A 22,795-nucleotide genomic window follows, 5' to 3' on the forward strand; every position below is an offset into this window, starting at 1 on the left:
CTGCCACTGAACAAAATTTCTATTGTCTAGCTTAATGGTGTCATGCTGAGGAAACGAATGTATGATCCGATCACTAGTAAACGTCAAGCAACCAGGCTTGACCAAAATAGAATCAACAGAGGCAAAGGTAGTCATGAAGACGAACAAAAAATCAGAACTCCAGGATCAAGACGATTGATACCATGTTAAAATCTATAACGAACAAGGTAAAATTATATTGATCATGAAAAATAGGTATGTATTTCTTCCCTTTACAATCACAGTATTTATAGAGTATATGAGTTAGCTACTGTTCATAATTGTTGCTAACAGTATTAACAGACTAAAATGAATAACAAACTAACTGTTGAACTAACTCCTAACAATATTAGCGGTTGTTACTTTGTACTTTAACATAGGTTTCATCGAACGCTTCATCCTCGACATCATAGTGGAAAACCGGCTCTTGGGACATTACGACGGGTGTGTTTGGCCGATTCAGCCTGGTTGGGGGCCGACTGGTTAGCCTCTATATGGTTGTCTTCATTCGATGGCTCAGTGGTACCCCGAGAAGCCTATTCAGAGTTTTTTTTCGAACTGCAGTCACGGCCCATGGTGGTTTGTAGTTTGAGTTTGATAGGGTTATGTATATATTGATGTTTGAGGGTTTGTCGACATGGAGGGTTATGGAACTGGGAAGGGTTGGAAGCATTGGTTTTATGACTGTCAATTATTGCCATAGTGGGACAGTAGTTGAGGGATTGCTGCCGGAGTATCACTTCACAGCTTGGTGCGGTTCAAGGTATGAGAGTTCCACTAGGTGTTGTGGTCTGGAAAGATACAGTAAAATTACTGTATCCCATTTTCAATAATTTAATATCACATTAATATTTTTATTCTAAATTTCAGTATTTTTATGTTATAAAAAGTCAAATTCAAATAAAAATTCTGAAATTATTGATATGATATTAATCTATTAGAAAGACATTAATCTATTGGAAAGAAATAATATCTATGTTCATACAATCCTTTCTCATTGTAGTTTATATAAAGTTATGCCTTCACCGACTACTAAATTCAAAGTATGATTCATAGTAGGTATAAGGGTCTGGTTGATGGAAGATCTTGTTACATAAACCGTTGTCTGAGTGGGATGTCGACTGTAACCCGTTAGGGAGAGAAGCTTCTGGTTAGCAGAAGGATTCCTTTAAACGCTTCCTTATTTATATGGTGTTAGTGTATTTTGTTATGTCGACTTTGATAAATTAATAATTCCTAATACATTAAATGTTAGTTACTGAATTTAGAATGTAGGATATTTTAGTGATGAAAATGAGAAAAAAATAATATGCTTAGGCAAGGAGGAGAAGTACAGTCCAAAACTTGTCTGCCATAAGAGACATAGGATCTATGTAAGTCCAAATTTAAAGTGAAATATTTAAAACATGCATGGGATGTTGGGATAAACGCTTCGACTTTTGAAGCTCAATACAGTTTTCTGTCACGTTCTGTTGATCAAAATATGGACAATCACAGCTTTAGTTGAATGATGTACCACTTGATTTAACTCTTCATTTTTCTCACAGTATTTATGAAGAAATTAAATTATAAATTTTACGATAATAAAAATGTAATTTTATTATTTTAATAGTCTATATTTTTATAATTTTTAAAGAATTAAATCAAATTTTATCATTTTTAGAGGAAATCAAAGTTCAATTTTAATTTTACTAATTTAAAATTTTTAAATTTTTAAAGAACTTAAATACAAAATTTTCATTTTAGACAGCCCTGCCACTGCCAGCCCCTTTTAAGTACGCCCCTGTTTATGAGCACCACCCATATCTAACATATAGTCAGACACTCACGTTTTAGTCAAAATAACGTTTTGACAGGATTGAACACATTTTTTCACGGATAATCTCTGCTCTGTGTTATTACGTTTCCAAATTTGCCAAAATGAATGAAATAGTTGGTTTGCAGAAGCAATGAATGTAATGGTTCGTGGTGTATCAAAGAGTATAAAATAGGGGAAATTATGTAAAAGAAAAAGTGGCATGCGTTTGTTTTCGACCTATCCGGGTCTCCAACAATGCTGTCTGTCACAATATTCGACATCGATGGAGCCATACCAATGCAACTAAAAGCCATATTAGTTTGTTGAAAATATCGTTCTTCCTTGAATTACCTGCATGAATCAATGTATGTGACATGCAGTTCAGAAATGGACGAGTGCCGGATACAGTGCTTAATTGAAGATAGGTTCAGAGTGTTTACTTAATTGGAGATAATTGTTCTTAATGTTCCATTCAAAATCCCAGTGCTCCCTATCATTTTTGAGAGTCCAATATGACCAACCAAAGGAAGATGCATCATACACCTCTAATTGAGTCCTTCCGAAGTCTTGATATTCTGCTTGTGTCCCATTTGTAACATTCCACTCATTCACCCACTCCCCTGAATCGAAATCTGAAAAAGAAATCATATCAGAAAAGCATGGCGAAACGCCTGCTGATAACAGGGACTAGAAGCGCATCCAATCATATAACATGATCATAAGTCGATAGAACATTAGTTACCGATAAAAACAAGTGGACCCTTCGCATCATTCAAAGCATGTATCTGAGACTCCCTGCTCTCGTATATGAACCGGATATTCTCGATAGGGCTCAAGTTGACGAAGAACGGGTCGAAGAGGTTGTAGTAATGCAAGTCCACCACTAAGTTGTGGGAGCCTATATCAGCTTGATAAAGTTCTATTGGATTTGCATTGCCAATTCTTTGGCAAACGATCACGTAAGCTGACAGGGAGTGTTTCCGCACGATTTCGTAGCCATGTTTGTAATATGGAACTAATACATCCAATGGAACTGATGCTGCGGATGGTTCGTTTAATAGCTCGATTCCAAGCAAGGCTGGATGATTTGCGTACCTGCAACAAACAAAGATTATTCAATGGAATTAAACTTTAGGAAGCCACAAATCCACAGACACCAACAGATAACTTGTTGGGAGTTACCTGGAAGCTAGAAAATCTATGACGTGCAATGACTGCGAAACCGATTCCGATGTAGTCCAGCCTACTGTGCCATCTCGACTAGCACTATGTTCCATTCCGTTTTGGGAGCCAGTGCAGCATGAAGGTCTATTATGCACTTTATTTTATAAGCACTGCATCGAAATTTGGACATTCTTGTCAAGTATAATTAATATTTAAATAGCAGTATTCGGACGAAGAGAAGTGAAATAAGGGACTTACTGCGCCCATGAGAACGCATTGTCAAGAGCTTTTAACGTTCCTCCGATGAACGAAGCGGGAGGGTTTGGATCATAAGCAATCCACCAGCCGACCGGAATCCGTACGGTATTTATCCCATTTCTATGTAGAAACTCAAAATCTCCTGCATCGATAAAAGTACTTCTATGTCTCTGCATTTTCATCAGAAAAAAAAAGAGAAAAAGGAAAGAATTAGCTCAAGAACAACAAAGAAATAAATAGAAGCAGCAGTGTCTACACCTTTGCAGTCCTCGAGAACCTCCTTCGCCTTGTTATGCCCGTATCCGTTACCGAGCTGATAATCTCCGTGCAAGTTATTTGCTACAATCGACATTTCGAATGTGGATGCATTATCATCCCATCCTGGATTTCCTGGATAATCTGCTACGAGCTGATTGTCTATGGTAGCCTAATATAAAAAAATGGAACCAGCCAAATGAACACCAAGATATCTCGAAGGCCATAGATGAACACAAACCTGAAGGATTCAGTATCATACCTGCAGATAGGCTCCACTTTTTGTTTTAATATGAACACGATCGTCATTATTTCTTTCGATCTGAAACGTTTCGGTCGAGGAAGCCGATTTTGCAGTCGCAGATACCACGCATCCATTACCGTAACATGATAGAAATTGGCCTTGTACGGTGCGGAATTGAAATTCAGATTCGGAAACTCTCCATAACTGCATTACATGCAAGTTGTTAATCATCCATCTAAACATTTATTCAACCGATTGATCCGAAAACCAGAAGTTTATTTTTATAAATCATTATTTATTTTTGGGTGCTTACAGTAAAAGTTTCCCATGAAGAAGCAGCATCTCTATTAACAGAGATGTCGCTTCCACCTCCATTTTCAGCACAAACATATTTCTGCAATTTCACTGACTTGAAAGTAACTTGTGTTCCATCCTGAATTTTCAATATCCATGAAACATAGGATCAAATTTTATTTATTGGGGGAAATTTTTTTAAAAAACATTGAAAAGATAATAAAATTACTCACAAGCATGTCTAGATTGGGAATTCCTTCAAAAAGAGAAGGCTTAATCCAACCTTCTAAAACCAACCACCCTCCTAAGTTCACCCCTCTTACTTTAGAATCTTCATCCAACCCTTCCACTTCATAAATTGAAAATAAAATTTTTCAAGAAACCAAAGGAAAATTAAAAGGGAAAATTAAAAGAGGAACTTTTTAATGAAGCTTATTACCTGAAAATGCTACAGAAAAGATTAGCCAAGAAAAGAGTGAAAATGCAAATACCCATTTGCTAATAACAAGTTCCATGAAGAATGCAGCCTTTCAAAATTGCATCAAACAAGAAACAAAAATGACAAGTGTTTTCCAGGAAAGAAAGGGGAAAATGAAAAATCCATTCGGAAAAGAGAATCTTTAGTAATCCCTTCCTTATCAATCAAATTATACCAAATTCAACCTTGTAAACAATCATAATATTTAATTCTTTGAAGTTGGGTTTTGCATTAATATAGTCATTAAAAAAAACTCAATCTTTCCTTAAAGAAAGAAGAATTCCATTGAAAAATTTGAACAAAAGAAGAAGAAAAGAACATTTTGTCTGTTAAGGAATAAACAAAGAGGGGACCTGAAAAGCTTTATTGTACAAAAAAAGAAATAATCCAAAAAGGATAGAAAGGAAGCCCCTTTGCTTAAAGACTTGGTTTCGATCTTTTGTATATGGATTAGAGTGGAACAGGAAAAAAAGGTTAAAAGGGTTGCTTTTTAAGCACAGTTTGGAGCTGAAAAACGCCTTCCAAGTTCAAAACTACAGTAAAAAAATCATGCCTTTACGTAGCCTAAATATTTCAGCGTCTGTTATTGCCGTTAATTTAGGTTGGCAGTTGGTTGATTAAAATTTAATCACTATACTTTTTACTTTTAAAATTTAGTCCAGGTTCAATTGATAATACTATTTTAATTATTTTATGAAATTCATATTCATTATATTAATAAAAAAAATTTAAAATGACATATTAATAAATTTAACAAATTTAAGTTTTGAATTTTGAATATGGAAGATAAAACAACTAAATTTCTATAAATAAAACTATAAAGACTAAATTATAAATTTGTGTAACTTAGAAAGCTGACTACCTTTGACTTGTAGCACAGTTGAAATTTATCAATAAAAGGAAATAAAGAGCGTAAATTTTTTAAATTTATTTAATGATGAAGTTATTTTCATTATAAATATATATTCATTATGGTATAGTTAGTATAAGCCCGTCAATATATACAACACTCATTGTGTTCATAATTGCTTCAACTTTATAGTAATTAGCATTCATCACTATTACTTCCTTTGCGCACTCTAATTTCTTTTTAAAAACCCTCATTTGTGATAATAAAAAACATCGGTCAGATAATTACCGTCGTAATTTGGATGAAAGAAAGAAAAGAAACGACAGCGTCAAAACCTTGACTTTTGTAAGAACCAAAGTGGTAAAAATAAGAAATTATTTAATAACTTGATAAAAATACTAAATATGTTTGAGATGGTAAAATTAAAAAATTAGATTTTGTGAGATTTTATACAAAAACATAAAAAGAAAAAATTACCCTCAAGATTGATACCCCTCCGTAGAAATAAAGTGTTTTTAATGAATTCACAATTGAGTTAGGACGTAATTGAGGCGACACTTAGTCAAAATTGCTTTTTTGGTTGAAACTTTGATGTCCATCATCGACAATAGTGACTAATCCCTTTGTTGTGGGAACTCTCTGAAGAGATAAACTGTTGACTACGAAATATGTTCCATTCCATAAGCGAGGATTAAACTCCAATCACATTATTAAAGAACACCACACCTTGTGGTTAACTCAGTCAAAACTATAAATATTAGTATAGATTATTATTAGGGCAATTATTTTGTAAAGTGTCAATGGAGTAAAAAAAAACTCCACAAATGAATTTAAAATGATGTCGAGTATCTTTTTTAATTATTTTATTATACCCTAAAAATAAATAGCATAACTCAGATCTAGTTGTAGAGCTTTTTTACTCCACTGGCAATTTGTATGGATGATTATCTTTATTATTTTATGAAAAATATTTGGTATATTGTCAGTGTAGTTTTTAAACTCCAAGAGATTGACAAATACCCTATGAGATATATTAAAAAGGAAAGTACTAAAAAAAAGAATACATGGCAATTCTTTTAAGCGCTTGTTGAAAATACATTATTAATGTACTAAATACTCCCCATTATTATATGAATTAAATTTTAGTTTCAAAAATGGATAGTAAGACTGTGTCTTTATATAGCTTTCAGGCTTAAAACCCAAACCCGTCAATGGCCCAATTGTTAAGACTGTAAAGTCAGGGCTGGATAAGTGTTGCAGCCTTGAGCCATAAACCTACGGCCGAAAATGACACCTACTAAAATCCTTAAACTACATCATTTTCAGTATATTTGCACCATACATATTCAAACTATTCATCCTCAAGCTTCAAAATAATTTAGTTAGAGTTTTGAATGCACCAGTGTTATGTCAATCAAATATATCTATTAGCCTAATCATTAATTTAGGCGTTAAATGCTAGCTCAAATCCAACATTGAACACATGTAAAACATGTGAATCAAATTGTAAATATAGGAACAACTTGGAACTAAAATTGATATTATTTGTTAAACATGTCTTTCAAAAAATCTATATGGTGCGTATATATGTGTTTATAGTTTAATCAAGATGTTTTAAATAAGTTCTACATTATATCTGAACTAACGTTTAATCCCTATATTGATGATTAGGTTAATTGAAGAACTTAATTAATATAATATTACTACTTTAATGACTTAATTAAAATGATGTCAAATACAATAAATAAACCTAAAAGTTACACTGCATTTCTTTAAATAAAACGAAATTTAAGGATAGAAATTGATTCCAAATTTGCTGAATAATTTTGTTTTAATAGAATAGTGATTTCATTTTTCACATGTCACTGAAACATTTTTTCAAATTTCATTCATAGGGTGCAGTTCTGGAAAAGGGAAAAATCCAAAGAAAGGAGGTTTTGACAGAGGTATCAAAGAAAATGATAAACACAAGCAACCCCTCGTCATATCAAAACGACCCTTTTTATTCATTCAATGCACACCTTTTGTGGGGGGATTTGAAAGGGCCCAAAATTCAAGGAACAAAAAAGAGGAAACACTGGGGCATACCCCATATGCCATATGACGTAGGATTGTTCCACAAATCTAATCACCATACCACATTTCTAAATTGAGTCTCAAACATTCTCATTTTGATGTCCGAAATTTGGATAAGAGTCTAAGTAAGTTTCGCTCGGAAAGTTTGAAAATTTTCGATATTAATTCTGCAATCGTCTTCATGTTGTCTGTTTCTGTCCCTAAGGCGTGTTTAGGGTTACGTCGTGCCTTGGATCATTCTTGGTTAGAATTCTTGTAGTTCTCTTTCTATAATGAAAGTCTTTTTTATGAATAAAAAATAAAAATCGATACCAATCTTCGTCAATAACGTCAGATTTTGAGAAACTATGGAGACCTATAAAAATAAAACTTACTCAATTAAATTTATTAAAAAATTTAATTTCTTTTTACATTCTTGATAACCAAGAAATCGCCATTAATTACTTCTCTTATTGACAAACAAGCCTATAATGTTCGCTTAAAATTTAATCTATGAATAGCATTAAGAACGAAAGAGACTCAGTCCTAACCAACAAACACATAATCAATATTTATTTAAGTTAGATTGTATGTCCACACTATACAAAAATTTGTTGCAAATATTAGAAATCAATCAATCAACTAAATCCATAATTGATTTGACAAATCAATTATTCTAAGCTATAAAATACCAGTCGAATATTTAACAAATATGAACAATTGTAAGACATGCAAATACCAAAGAACAAAAAAAAAATCAACAACAATTCGATGTTCCAAACTTTATATCAAACTTTGAATATTACAGGAGTTTAGAAGGCCATTAAAAGTTATAGCTATTAAGACAGAGAACACCTGAAAGTTCTAACTCCTTTAGAAAATATCATATTTATAGCGTCTAGCCGACGTAACTTAGGTACAAAAACTTGATTTATGTCATAAAACCCACAAAAGACCAAAATGCCTTCGGAGCACAGTCAAAACATGGAGATTTAAGTCAAAATGATGCGATTTGGTGTAGGGGCGCGACAATTGGCATAGGGGCACACAGGGTTTGGCGCTCGAGCGACACATGGCTGATCATGTTGGGGTGCCCATGCCAGAGCACTAAACTCCTCGTTTTTTTGCCACACGTCGTCTCGATTCCTCTTCTAAACTTCCAATGGACTTCAAACCCGAGCTTCAAGCTTCTGTAGACCTATTTTAAGTTCGAAAACACTAAATTAAAATTCAAGTGCCTAAAAGTGCATAAAATAAAATAAAAAATGAAAAGATAAATAGAATATACAAACGAGACCCGAAACATGCAAAATTTTGGTTAAGGAAAATGGTAAATGCTAAATGTACGGGCAGAAGTACTAACCGCTACATTAATGTTTGTATAAACGACTCAAAATTTTCACCATTATCTTATTAGTAAAATTTTGTACATGTGAGAGTGATTAAAATTGGTTTTCCTTTTTTAGTGAGATTTTGATTTAATTATAATATTAGATTATGAAAATTTTGAGAATGAATTTTGAATTTAAATTTATTTTTATTTAAATTTCATCGTATATGGAATCTATCTATTTTTTTTTTCGCCATATTTCGTAATTTTGTTTGAATATATTAATTGTAAATGTAATTATCATTGTATTGGTAATCATGTTTGTAACCTCCTTAAAAAAACAATTCTTATTTGATGCATAAATATCCTAAGATAAATTATCTGGAAAATTCTAAATATAAAATTTGATATTTAATATAAAGTTGTTAAAAAAAGAAAATTTTATTTAATAATTTGTTAGTGAAAATTTTATGCATCCTTTGTGGTGTAGCAAAGTTAAAGGAAAAAGAAAAGAAGTATTGAATATAAAGGGAATAATTAGTAGTATTTTAACTTCACTTTGTAAAATTAAAAATTTCACTCCAAGTATATCAAGGGTTTATATTTGACATAATGCTATTTCAACTCCACAATATTCAAATATTTCATATTAGAGGGTCAAGTTAGTCTGAGCTTAAACATAATATTAACACACATTGTGACCCGACCCAAAATATGATATTAAAATTTTACCTAATTACGCCTACATTACAAACTTAAAAAACAAGTCGGATTGGATTGAGTTTGACCCTTAAATATTCAAGCTTGAGTTTGATGCATTTAAATGAGCTTAATGTTTTTTTTATCTAAAACTATCTTTAACATATATTTTAAAATTTAAGTAAATAATTTGGTCTATGAACAGATTTAATTCACATGTATCATTTAAAACTAATAATATTTTATTATTATAAGATACCTTAAGTGTATGTATCGCTTATCATGCTTTTGAATTATTAAATTTTTTTATAGGGTATGAAATAATTTTTCATACATCAAATACTAATTCATAAAAACAATAATAACTACTTAATATATTTTTTGGTAACAAGTAGGAGGCTAGCTATAAACAACCAGAAGAACATTACAAGTTTAAAGTAGAAATATTTGCAGAATAATACTAAAAGAAGAGGAAGGCAATCTATTTGAAGAATTCAAAAATAAATTAGAGATGCAGCACTTTGATGAAATTGCTAAAAATTGTATCATAACCTATTATCATTATACAACCTAACAATGAACTCCGATCAATTAAGAAATCATTATCAAGAGACCCACCGCATCAGTGATGCGTAAATGACTAAGTCTCATATGGCTTATCTTCCTCATTATCATCTTGGGTTCAATTTGACAAACACAATCTCTATATTCTATCATAATAATACTATCTAAGAATGGTTCCCAATAGATTTGGCGGTACCTTTAACTTGGCAAAACTCATATATAAACTAAAAACTAAATTAAAACCACCCGGAGCCAAGGGGGCATGCAGGACCTGGCCCCCTAAAATGAAATTTTTTTCATTTAAGCTATTTATAATTTATAAAATTTGATTTAATTCTTTAAAAATTATAAAAATAATAAAATCTATTACAATAATAAAATTATATTTTTATTATCGTAAAAATATATAATTTAATTCCGACCCTCCAAAAATAATTTTCTGTTTCCATCGCTGAAACCACCAATGCTTTTAACGAAAGATAATGAAAGAGTAATAAAACAAAAACCATGAATGCTGTTGAAGAAGTTGCGACCAGCAACTAACCCGAATGTTGGCGCCACACTGTCAAAGCAAAGATTTTCCATTGAAAAAAATTAACAGTTTTTTTTTTGTACGAAAAAGGATCATCATATATTTTTAAATAATATTTAATAAATAAAATGAAATATGCTGATTTTTAATCTTATTAATAATTATTTTTTAAAACAGCACCATCAATCTAACATATGATTATTCTAAAAATAAAATGTACATGAAAAAGAAATGTTGTTTAGAGAAGGGAAAGAGAGAGAAAGAGACAGAGGCCAACGTTGTTAGTCATTGTCGTAGATGATTGTAGACACAGCCATTCTTTAACATTCGGAAGTATAGTCACATGATGATGATGATGGTGGGGTGGTGGCCATAGTCATAGTCATGGTCATGGTCGTCGACATAGATTCTCACTGCTGCCATCGTCCCTGCTTCTCACTTCAGTCTTTGCCCCCTCACTTGTTTTATTCAACTGTTGATGTTCAGACTAATACGGTTAAATTCTGCTATCACCCATTGTACTTTTTATACTTTTAAAATTAGGTAAACCACAAAATAGTCACTTTTTTTTATCTCAGATTATATTTTAATTATTTATGTTTAAAATGTTATATTTTAATCATTTACGTTATTTTTTTATTATAAAGTGATCACTCTACCGTTAAACTCTGTTACCTCCCTAACGACAGTCCTACGTGGCATTTCAAATGGATTTTAAATGTCAACTTGGATGTCCAGTTGCTGAGATGAAAATAGGTTTTTAATTAAATAAATTTAATTTGGATTCCCATGTAGGACATCTAAATTGGCATTTAAAACACATTTGAACTGCCACATAGGACCATTGTTAGGGAGGTAACAGAGCTTAACGATAGAGCGACCACTTCGTAACAAAATAATAACGTAAGTGATTAAAACATAACATTTCAAACATAAATTACTACAATGTAATATGAGACAAACAAAAGTGACTATTTTTGTAGTTTACCATTTAAAATTTAAAAATTTGAGTCCTCACCAAATAATAACAGTTAAATTCATTAAGTTAAGTTTTGTTGTTTCAAAAATATGATGTCACAAACATATTATCATGTGTAATGTCATATTAACTTGTTATTTTCACATTTTACTTACTAAAAATTTAATTAATGAATTAACGAATGTAATTTTTGTCAAGATTAAAATTTAAAAATTTTAAAAGTATAGGGACTTAGAATGATCCAGTTAGAGAATATGGACTAAAGTTACATTTGTAGGCATAGTCCTAGACTAGTAATTGAATTTAAACAAAAAAATTTAACTGTGGCTATTTGAGTCATGCTTAAATTTTCAAAATTTGAAAAGTACAAGACTAAAATAATAAAATTATTTTTAAATTTTCAGCTGTTCATTTCCCATCTCTGATTTCAGTGTCACAAATCTTCTCATCAGTTGAAAACTTTGAAAATATTTCATAATTAGATTAATAATTATTTTCACATTTCAAAAATTGGGATAGGAAAATTAGGTTTATGAAAATCGAAAGTGATCACACTTCAATTTATAAGGTTATTTCTATACGTTTATAAATAAATTGAGGGTTTGAAATAAATATCAAAATTAGAGTCAGAAATAATTTATTAAAGTATTAAAATAATATAATCATATATTATTATATTAATTAATCTAAAAGGAAATTTGATTACAAGGTTTAATTTGAAAATAGTGAGTTTTAATTGAGTTAGGACCTAATTGAAAAAGGGGTGAAATTAATTAAAATATTTATAATGAGACTTGACTATGATTATTAATTATTATATAAAAACTAAGATGGAATGTGCTAAGAACTATAAGTTAAATAAGTTAATAAAAAATTTGAGTAAATATATAAATTAATAAAGAATATGTAAGTTTAACCCGAAATAAATATATACAATTAAATGGCTGCAATAGACAAGAAATATGTTTAAGCTTATTGGTTAAGTATTAATTTTCCTCCCTAAAGAGTTTAAGTTTAAACCTCACTCCTCTCATTTTTTTTCTTTTAATTTTCAGCAACCTAGGATAAAAAATCACACTAAAATAAATATTGTTGGGAATAAAAATTAAATAAGAAATAGGGTTAGGCTTAATGGTTAGCATGTTAGAACCTTCTCAAGATATCTTAAGTTCAAACCCTTTCTAATTCTTCCTTACCTTTTAATGTTGAGATTTTGGCAAAACACAAAATATAAATTGTGCTGCCCCTTGCTCCTAATTTGGGAAATTTGCATGTGCAGCCTCAATCCTAGGAATTGACCCAATTATTTTCTAATTAGAATTAATGTATTGTCTTTCCTCAAAATTCTAATAGAATTAGAATTCCACCTTATTTTTCTCTTCTTTTCCTAATTAAATTTTCATATTGCCCCTTTTCAAATCCTAATAAAATTTGCTCTCCATCTTTCTATTTACTATCTTTTCATTTTTCTTTCTCTTTTCTTTACACCATATTTTCATCCTAATTGTTGTTAATTATTTTACTTTCTTGAATAAAATCATTTTCCATTCAATCATTATTTTTCCACCGGGTTCATAATTGACATCAATAGTATTTCGATCTTTGCCAAGAAACGGTAAGTACATCTCATTCTGAAATTTAGATCCTCGAATCTCGTAGTAGTTTTATCCGACTTTAATCTTTAATTCGACCAATCGATCCATTTGAAATCTTGATAAATCTTTTACAAATCTTGTTTAATCTTGAAATCAACAATTATTTCTTGTGTAAATGTCGTTTGAAAGACCCGATTTAGATGCATCAAACCAGAATCAAGTGTAAGGGACGTTAATTGGACTCCCGATGAAAGGTGTGTTTTTTACAAGCGAATCAGAAAAAATCGTGCCTAGAATTAGGGCCACACAATCTTCCACACGGGCGTGCAGACCACATGGCCATGTGCCCTGAAAACCTTAATGTAGTTCGTCAATCACATAGCCGTGTAACCCCTCCACACGACCTATAACTTCCCATACGACCATGTGTCCCTTATTTTACAGTTTTGCCTAGAATTTCATGATTTGTTCAGTTTAGTTTTTGAATAATTCCCGAACCATTTTAGTGTTTTAATTCATTCAATTAAGTCTCGGTTAATATGAATAATGTTGGAATACATGATCTTATCGAATGAATTATTACTGCTTATGTTTGATATGAGGATATTACTTGTTTACTACCACTGTAATTCTGATGAACTAATAATGTTTTCCATACCTCTGTGTTACTTATTGCATGGCATACATGCCTTTTGCTACCGTTAAACCAAATACACGTTAAGCAAGTTTATCGCTACTATTATGATCTATTATAAGCATGTTAATACTACAATATTAATTTGTTATAGAATGTCATGTTGTATTGCATGGGGTGGAATGATATGAACGAAGGAAGTGTTAGCAGCTTGTCTGCATCGTTTAGTGGTTAATCTACACCGTATTAGCAACTTTTATCTGCACTGATTTGTGGTTTATCCACACCGTAGTAGCATCTTTAATCTGTAAAACATGTTGTGCATCCACAACCTACTAGCAGCTTGTCTGCAAAAGTTTTTTATAAAAAACTCCAGTGATGCATCCACCTTTTTATTACAAGTGGTTCATCCACACTGTATTAGCAGTTTATCTGCAACATTTTAGTGGTTCATCCACACCGTGGTGTAAAGGTGGAGGAATTTTGGGGAACTCCTATCGTGGAGTGTAGCAGAGTCGGGTAAGACATTTTTTGTTAAGCTGAAATTGCATTGCATTTATCAACATGTACATATGCCACTGAGAGTTTTGTGATGATATTTTGTTGAATTGATCCGGAATAACAATACTCTGAATTGTTGTTCAATGATGATTATTTTACGTCTTATTATTCAGTATACTATATATGTTGTTTGCACTGGTTTTCTTGTGATTGAACTCACATTGAGCTTCATAACTCACTCCCCTTTTATTTCCATCTCTACAGATAACCCATTAGGCTAGGACGTAAACAAGACATCTAGAGGGTCTCAGCTCGGTTTTGTAATATTAAAATATTTTAAAATTATTACTTGATATTTTTATTATCCAGAGACTTTATTGTTATATCTTGAAGTGGTATGAGACTTAAGTTTTTTCTAGGGATTATTCAACATGCATGACTTAAATTTGATTTAGGTTAATAAAATTATAAAATTTAATTATCTATGCATGTAATATAGTTTTTATTAAAACTAAGTTAGATATAAATTTCCTGCTGCTAAATTATAACTAAAATTCTGAGCAATAGCTAAATTGATAATTAACTAAGTTTTCAAAAGTAATTACTATTATATAGGCTAAGTTAACCTAAACTGGTTTTGATAACACTTGAATTTTTCTGAAAATAAATTAAGTTTTCTTCTAAAATAAACGATCATTTTAAAATGACTGTTTTATAAATTCTGATAGTTTACTGGATCATTTTAGTGACCAATATAATCTCTCAAAATTGAATCTAACATTTAGGCCGCATTTAAAATTATGATTTACCAATTTCCTATTACATTGTTTATCATAATCTATTCAACTTAATACCAACATTGAAAAAGTCTCGAGATGAATAAAATATAAATTACTCTAAAATTAATAATTAACCTTAATCCTTGCCTCTGTCTGTCTGTCTGTCTTTTGTCTCTGATTCTCTTGGATATATGAATATTTGTGATCATTATTCACAACTTTGTTTGGCAACAAAGAAAAATTAAAAGCTTCCAAAGAGAAAATCAAGAAAGATCATTTTCATGGCATTAGACACTGTGGTGTTTCAGCAAGACCCTTTCACTTACGGCGGCCTCAATGACTCCTTTACCTTAAAACAACAACACGAAACTTCCGCTCAAAGTAGAGGCTTTGCCTTTAGTGCAACATGTTCTTCTTCCCCAGCTAATGGCTTTGCCCCACCGTGCCGGCGGAAGAGACGGCGGAACAACAATGTCAAGAACAGAGAAGAGATAGAGCACCAAAGGATGACTCATATTGCTGTCGAAAGAAATAGAAGGAAACAAATGAGTGATTACCTTGCTCTTCTTAAATCCATGATGCCAACCTCTTACGTTCAAAGGGTACTCTTTCTTTTTTATATTTATTTTTTAAGAAGATCATTGGTTTTTAAAACTGAAATTTTGTTTAATTGTTTATAGGGGGACCAAGCATCAATCATAGGGGGAGCCATTAATTTCGTAAAGGAATTAGAACAATTTCTTCAATCTTTAGAGGCCCGGAAAACCACTGAAAAAAACCCAGAAAACTCCTCTTCAGTTTCATCAACTTTCTCGGGATTCTTTAACTTTCCCCAGTACTCCTCCACCACCCACCGTAGCTGTGCGGCCTCCGCCGGAGAGCCAGTGGCGTCGTCGTCATCTGTTGCGAACGTTGAAGTAACAATGGTGGAAAGCCATGCGAACCTGAAGATACTAGCGGGAAAACACCCGAAACAGCTGTTGAAAATGGTGAATGGGATTCAATCTCTGGGACTTTTGGTGCTTCATCTCAATCTCACATCGCATGAAGATCTGGCCCTTTATTCTTTCAGTGTTAAGGTAATTTAATTAACTCTAATCATAAACACTAATTTCAGTATTTTATTTTTTAATGGGGCTTATGGTGGTAACAGATTGAAGAAAATTGTGAGCTAAGAAGGGTGAATGAAATTGCAGCGGCTGTTTATGAAATGGTGGATGGGTTTCAAGAAGAATCAGCTCATTAAATTTCACTTCATGCTCTTGCTGTAGTTTCTTTAATAAATATCAATTAAACTTTTGAATTAGCTTATTGGAGTTTAAATAAAATAATTTGGGGGTGTATGTTGCCACATTTCGTGAAAATCAAGGCAGTTTATGGGGTCCACTCATGCCTTTTAGGTTCTGGGAAATGCTGAGAAAAAGCTCAACATCTTTTTTATGTTCCGCACATAATTTTGATTTACTTTATTAAAGTAAAAGAAAGGAATGATTAGATTGGATAAAAATCCCTTATAATATCTTTTAAAAAGGAAACACCTAAGTGGATTTCTATAAAAATATCATTTTTAAAACAAAATTAGGGTTTTTGGTTTATTTCCGAAATATTTAGAGAAATAGGTCGATTTTGAAGGGAAGAGTGAAAACGATTCTTATAAGGCCCACTTTTATTAAAGCTTTGTCAGATAATTAAATATTAGTGATTTTGTCTTTAAGTCCTAGGTTCGATTCTTTTTCTACTCATATTTATAATTTTATTTCATTTGTTTTTAACTTTACTTTTATTTTGATTATTATTTTTAATACATTAACTCGTTTGGTTAAATGGTTAATTAATAGTAATTTTAGCTTTGAGTCTCAGGTTTGATTCTTCTTCCAAGCTTATTTGTATTTTTTATTTCACGTTGTTTCAAAAAAATTATTTTTAATTAATATATTTTTTATCAAGTTTTTTATTTTTAATTCATCTTTTTAATTAATAGCTCTTTTACTTATAAAATCAAATAATTATTGCTAATTATATGATAAAAATATATTTTTGATAAAATTGATATTTCTCATTATGTTAAATATATTTTATTTTTTGAAAATATCAACTAATTTTTTGTTATATTTTTCTTTATATATAATATTTTTATTTCAAATATTTATTTTCTCCACCTATATTGTGGGTATGGTGATTTCTAATATTATAAAATCAAATAATGATTTCAAATATCATTATTATTTTTATATGTAAAAATATTTCAAATATCATCATTTTTTCATCTACATTATGGGTATGAGTTAGACCTGTCCATGGGCCGGGCCGGGCTCGGAAAATTTTTTGGCCTGCCTCCTAGGCCCGGGCCCAGCCCGGCCCAAAATATGGGCCTGAAATTTTGCCCAGGCCCGGCCCGAGAAAAATATCATAAGCCCGGCCCGGCCCATTTTTTAATAAACATTAAAAAATTATTTTAAAAATAAAAAAATTTAAAAAAAAATTTAAAATTAAAAAATAAAAATAAAAAAAGATATATTTATTATATTCGGGCAGGGCCGGGCCGGGCCCGAGCAAAAAAAGTGATGCCCGAGGCTCGGCCCTTTTTTTAAACAGGCCTCGTTTTTTTGCCCAAGCCCATATTTCAGGCCTATATTTTTACCCAAATCCTCCCATATTTCGGCCGGGCCGTCGGGTCGGGCCAGGCCGCCCGGCCCATGGACAGGTCTAGTATGAGTATGATATTTCAAATATTTTTATATGTGAAATATTTCAAATACACATACAAAAATATATATAATATTAAAATTTACTACACTCATGATACAGATTGAAAAATAAATATTACACACATAAAAATTATATTTACTAAAAATAATGATATTTGAAAAATAATTATTTGATTTTTATAAATAAAAGAGTTATTAATTAAAAATGTGAATTAAAAATTAAAAAACTTGAAAATAATATATTTATTAATTAAAAATAAACAAAAGCTTGAAACAATATGAAATAAAAAAAATACAGATATGCTTAAAAGAGGAATCGAACCTGGGGCTCAAGGATAAAAACAGTAAAGCTTGCAACAAATGAAATAAAAATACAAATGTGAGTAGGAGAAAAATTGAACCCACGACTCAAAGACAAAACCACTAACATTTAACCATGTGTCAAAAAGTCAGAAAATGCGCCCTGTAGAATGCATAAGTGAAAACGCATCTTACGGAGTGTGCAAAAAAGGCTTCCTACAAGGCGTGTTTTATGTTTCTCTCTCCAAAATCAACTTATTTCCCTAAATATTCTAAAAGTTGGCCCAAAACCCTAAATATTTTTTAAAGTCAACATTTTTTTAAATTCGAACTTTATATTATGTCAAAAAGAAATATATATAAATTTTAGGATACCCCACGGTCACTCTAAAGTAGGGTTTGTTCTATTTTGATCATTCCATTCTTTTTTTTTATTTAGTCACTATAATTAAAATAATTATGCAAATTAGTCACCACCATTAAAAATTTTGTTAATCACTAACAACACCGTTAATTGTCGTGATGCGTGCATGAATGGGTTGAAATTTATCAAATTAATTTCATCAAACCTGTCAATTTTTAAGTCTAGAAGATCGTTGATTTGTGGCAAATTTTTGATGGGATCCAAGTATTTTTGGGTTGAGATATCTTCATACTGATAAAAGAGTTGTCTCTTAGCTTCTAAACGAACTTTGAATCATTTTATTTAGACTTTGGGAGCTCAAGATATAGTCGTTTTAGTGAGGACTACACAAACAAAAATTTCTAAACAAGTTTATTACGGGAATTACAAGTTTCAGGCCTTAATTTGAGTTTAAATCATATTGGATTCAATATCAATGCTTAATTTTGATTATATATTAGCCCAACAATGTATTTATGAAGTTTTATATTTTAGAGATTTATTTATTACGAATTTATAAGTATTTTAGACTAATTTAACTTAAAGAGTAAGATTATGAGAGTGTTTGGTAAACAGAGTTTTGGGTCTTTTTTAGTTGATTTGGGCACAAATAGAGGATTGAGTAATCAAACCCTCTAATTGTAATGTTTGGTGAATAGAGGTTTACAAGAGCTTTTTGAGCTAAAACCTTCAAAACAAAAAACACAGGGATTGACAACTTTTTTCCCAACTAATTGGGAATGAGATATGTAGAATGACATATCTGACCATGCTTGCTCAAAAATGATTCTTTTTGCCACATGCTCTCAAACCTAATAGGAATGCCAAGATATCAATAACCTTCATTCTAAAAAATATTCACTAATTAATTTATGTACTCTTAATTTATTTTCAATTTACTTGTATAAAATGATTTCTTATGCAACTTAATAAATTTGCAAATAAGGAACTTAAGAAATTTATTTATTTAAATTTTAAAAAATATTCACAAATTAATTTCCATAATTTTACCCAATAAAGACTAAAGTATTATAAACAAATAAATACTTAACAATAAAATGTGTCATGCCCTTATTTGTCATTTTACACATAGCAGCTTTTAACTATCAGTTAAGTTTTAACAAACACTTTTAAATAAACAATTAATAGAATCAATTGGTCAAATCAACTAATAAAATCAATCGGTCAAATCAGCCACTACAATCAGCAAGCAGCTATCAATTAATTGCTAAATAGGGCCTATGACTGGTCATTTGCTTGGAGAAAAAGGAAGAGTTGTTTCCTTGTTTTTCAAGTAGCTTAGGTCTATATATATATATATGATATATTTTCAATAGCCACCATATAAGGTATTTTGCTTGATTTTTATTAATAAAATACTCCCAAGGAGATTTTTCTTACAAGTTTAGTTTCTTTTTTCTTTCTTGATAGAATTTTTGCTTCAATTCTTTAAGATTATGGAGGAGGTTCATCATAACTTCAACTTGCCTAATTCAAGTCAATTGGGAGGATTAATTAAAAGTCGTTATAGTTCTTTGTTGGTGCTTGTTCATCAAAGGATGCTAGACTATCTATCCAACTCTTTGCCATCAACACCATTCATCTTCTTTCTTCTTTTCATCATTCCATCTATCATCTTTTGTTTCTTTTCTTTAATTCTTAAATTATTTAATTTTCATTGATTTATTATCTAATTCTTATTTAAAATTTTCAGATTTGAATCCAAAAAATTTGGTCTAGAAGCTACTCTTACAAGAAGTTACTTAGGTTGCAAGAAATAGTCATAAATTTCGAGTTGATTATTCAGGCTCTTAAAATTTAATTTCGGGCTTTTGCATCATGCCATCTCCTCAACCACCAACTCCTTGTTCTTGTTTCATCAACAACTCGAACTTATCCTCCAATCCCTACATCATTGCCGCTTCAATGCCAACACTAATGTCGATCCTGAGCATGTCGCCAACGAGCACTAACACCCTGACCCCTCCCACTTCCACCACCTCCGTCACCTCCCGTTTAACTGCAATGCCAACTAGAATGGCTATAATGGCTGCACTTATATGGATATCTATTGTGTTCCCTCTCAACTAGAGTTAGGAAATTAAATTACTCAGAGAAATGACTACAACCCTAACCTCAGTCCTCTTTATACACCCTTCTATTCATCCTTTTCCTCCCATCAATTCCCAAAACTATCATTCGCTCAAGTTCTTGCTTTGCTTGGATGAATTGTGTCGATGATGATAAATTCAAATGGTTAGTTTCTCAAAAACATTTGCAGTGGCCGCCTTCGGGCTTTCGTTCCTTAGATGTAAGAGACTCTTCTTTGACCTATACATATTTGTTTGATGTGAATCCGCATCTAATAGTTCAAAATGATAGTGCATCAATATGTTTTCAAAATTTCAATGTTCCTACATTTCTGCTTAGGTTCTATTATTTGTTGCTTTTCCACGCAATAAAAATCAATGCTCAAGGATTGCCTACATCTCCAATCAACTCATAATTTTGGAATTAATGTTAGATTCATTAATAAATTTGTAAACAAATAAGAAAAATGTAATATTGTACTTTTCCATAAATCATTAATTAATTTTATAAAAAGTTACAAAATAGTTTAATATGTTTTAATTTATATATATAATTAATCTATGTATTACATGGGTAAGAAAACTACTTAACTATAGGTCAGTATCTACTCTCTTAATGCACCTACAGAATGCGAATAATTAATTGTTGGGCTTGCTTTGGTAAAAAATATATTTAACTATATAATGCATTAGTATAAATATTTATATTTTAATAAAATAGAATTAAATTATTATTTTTTTAAAAACAACCTCTTCAAAACAAATTTTAAAATTAAATTATCATTTTTAAACTATCTACATAAATAAATAACATATTTAAAATTTTATGGATTTTATAATTACACAAAATTAAATTCTACTTTTAGTAAGTAATGTGAAGTCAAAAAAAGTAAATTTCTAAATTAAATTCTACTTTTAGTAAGTAATCAGTCAATATTTGGCAAAAAAATTCTAAATATTAAAGATTTAAATTACTTTGCTTTTACTTTCTCAATCATATTATTTTTAAAATGTTGAAAACTTTGTAACAATTATTTAAGAAATAAGTATAATATATTTTAATTAATACATAAAATCGAACCCGTACATTGCACGGGATAAAAAAACTAATTACTAAGTACATCACACGGCCGTGCGACTCCTATTTTCACATTTTTATATTTTTTTCTTAAAACTTTTGTTTTGTTTCAAATTAGTACTGAAATTGCTTCTAAGCTATTTTTAGAGCCTCGAAGGCTCGATCTAGGGACCAAATGCACATGTTTGATATGATTATGATTAAGACTAATTTATTAAATGTTATGATGATAAATGTTTTTCGATTGATCGATAATGCTCCGTAACCCTAATCTAGTGATGGAGACGAGTTGGGGGTGTTACACGAACAACCAGGAGCAACAAACTCAACCAGAACCAAACTGGATTAACAAGAAATTTGTCAAGCTTCTTCGCAATCGAGCTATCCAATTGATGATTAGACTAAGTGAAAACAAGACCAAAATAAGCATGACCAAAGACTTCAATCTCCATAACCAAAGCTTGAAAATCCTTCATATCAACAGTAAAAGACTGAGAACTATCGAAAGAAGGACTCTCCTCAGGCGAAAACGTGACATTAAAGTCACCACCCAACAACAATGAAGCATCACCAACCTGGCCACTCATAGAACACAAGTGAGACCATAGCTCTTGACAAGAAACATCATCATTACAAGCATAAACAGTTGAAAAGAAGACTTTCTGATGTTGCACTTGCACACTGCATGTAATACATTAACCAAAGACATAACACATCCACAATACAAACACTCTTCCAAATAAGCCAAATTCGACCATTAACAGCATGATCATAATTGCAAACAAAGTTCCACCCCTGAAAATACTTCCCTAAAATAATCGAAGCATTATTACACTTAACTCTAGTTTCCAACAAACAACAAACATCAATCTTCAATCTAACTAACCTATCAACTACTAGTTTTTGCTTTAGCGGATTATTAAACTCCCTAATATTCCAAAAAAGAATAATCATGGAACAAGAGGAGAATATGTACCTTCCTTACCACCTCATTTTCCTCACCCTTTAGCAGAAGAATTATTCATCTTCTTCTCACATTTGTCAAGGTTCTCTTGCTTTGTAGCCATCAAAGATCTCACAAGAGGAGCTACTGCTAGCGAGGCCAACCTAGGCTTTCGAGGAGAAAACTCAAGCTGTTCAGTTTCATTATCATCATCAACAACATCTTGCTCAGCATCAATATCATCAA

General features: G+C 31.1%; 1 protein-coding gene and 1 pseudogene across 1 annotated transcript; one reads left to right on the plus strand and one right to left on the minus strand.

The window, feature by feature from the left end:
* Positions 1–1,968: 1,968 nt before the first annotated feature.
* LOC107914933 (probable glucan 1,3-beta-glucosidase A) lies at positions 1,969–4,944 on the minus strand (annotated as a pseudogene).
* A 10,210-nt stretch (positions 4,945–15,154) lies between these two features.
* Positions 15,155–16,378, plus strand: LOC107915859 (transcription factor bHLH94). The gene is made up of 3 exons (XM_016845058.2): positions 15,155–15,629; positions 15,708–16,106; positions 16,181–16,378. Exons 1-3 carry the CDS (start codon positions 15,309–15,311, stop codon positions 16,271–16,273), a joined length of 813 nt encoding a protein of 270 aa, XP_016700547.1. The 5' UTR covers positions 15,155–15,308; the 3' UTR covers positions 16,274–16,378.
* Positions 16,379–22,795: the final 6,417 nt, after the last annotated feature.

Source organism: Gossypium hirsutum, chromosome D10 (genome assembly GCF_007990345.1).
Source record: "Gossypium hirsutum isolate 1008001.06 chromosome D10, Gossypium_hirsutum_v2.1, whole genome shotgun sequence".
Lineage (NCBI taxonomy): Eukaryota > Viridiplantae > Streptophyta > Magnoliopsida > Malvales > Malvaceae > Gossypium > Gossypium hirsutum.

Excerpts from the sequence above, each read along its gene's own strand:
- LOC107915859 (XM_016845058.2), top strand. The coding sequence starts at position 15,309 with ATGGCATTAGACACTGTGGTGTTTCAGCAAGACCCTTTCACTTACGGC. Across the intron at positions 15,630-15,707 it reads CAACCTCTTACGTTCAAAGG|GGGGACCAAGCATCAATCAT; the intron begins GTACTCTTTCTT and ends AATTGTTTATAG. Across the intron at positions 16,107-16,180 it reads TTTATTCTTTCAGTGTTAAG|ATTGAAGAAAATTGTGAGCT; the intron begins GTAATTTAATTA and ends TGGTGGTAACAG.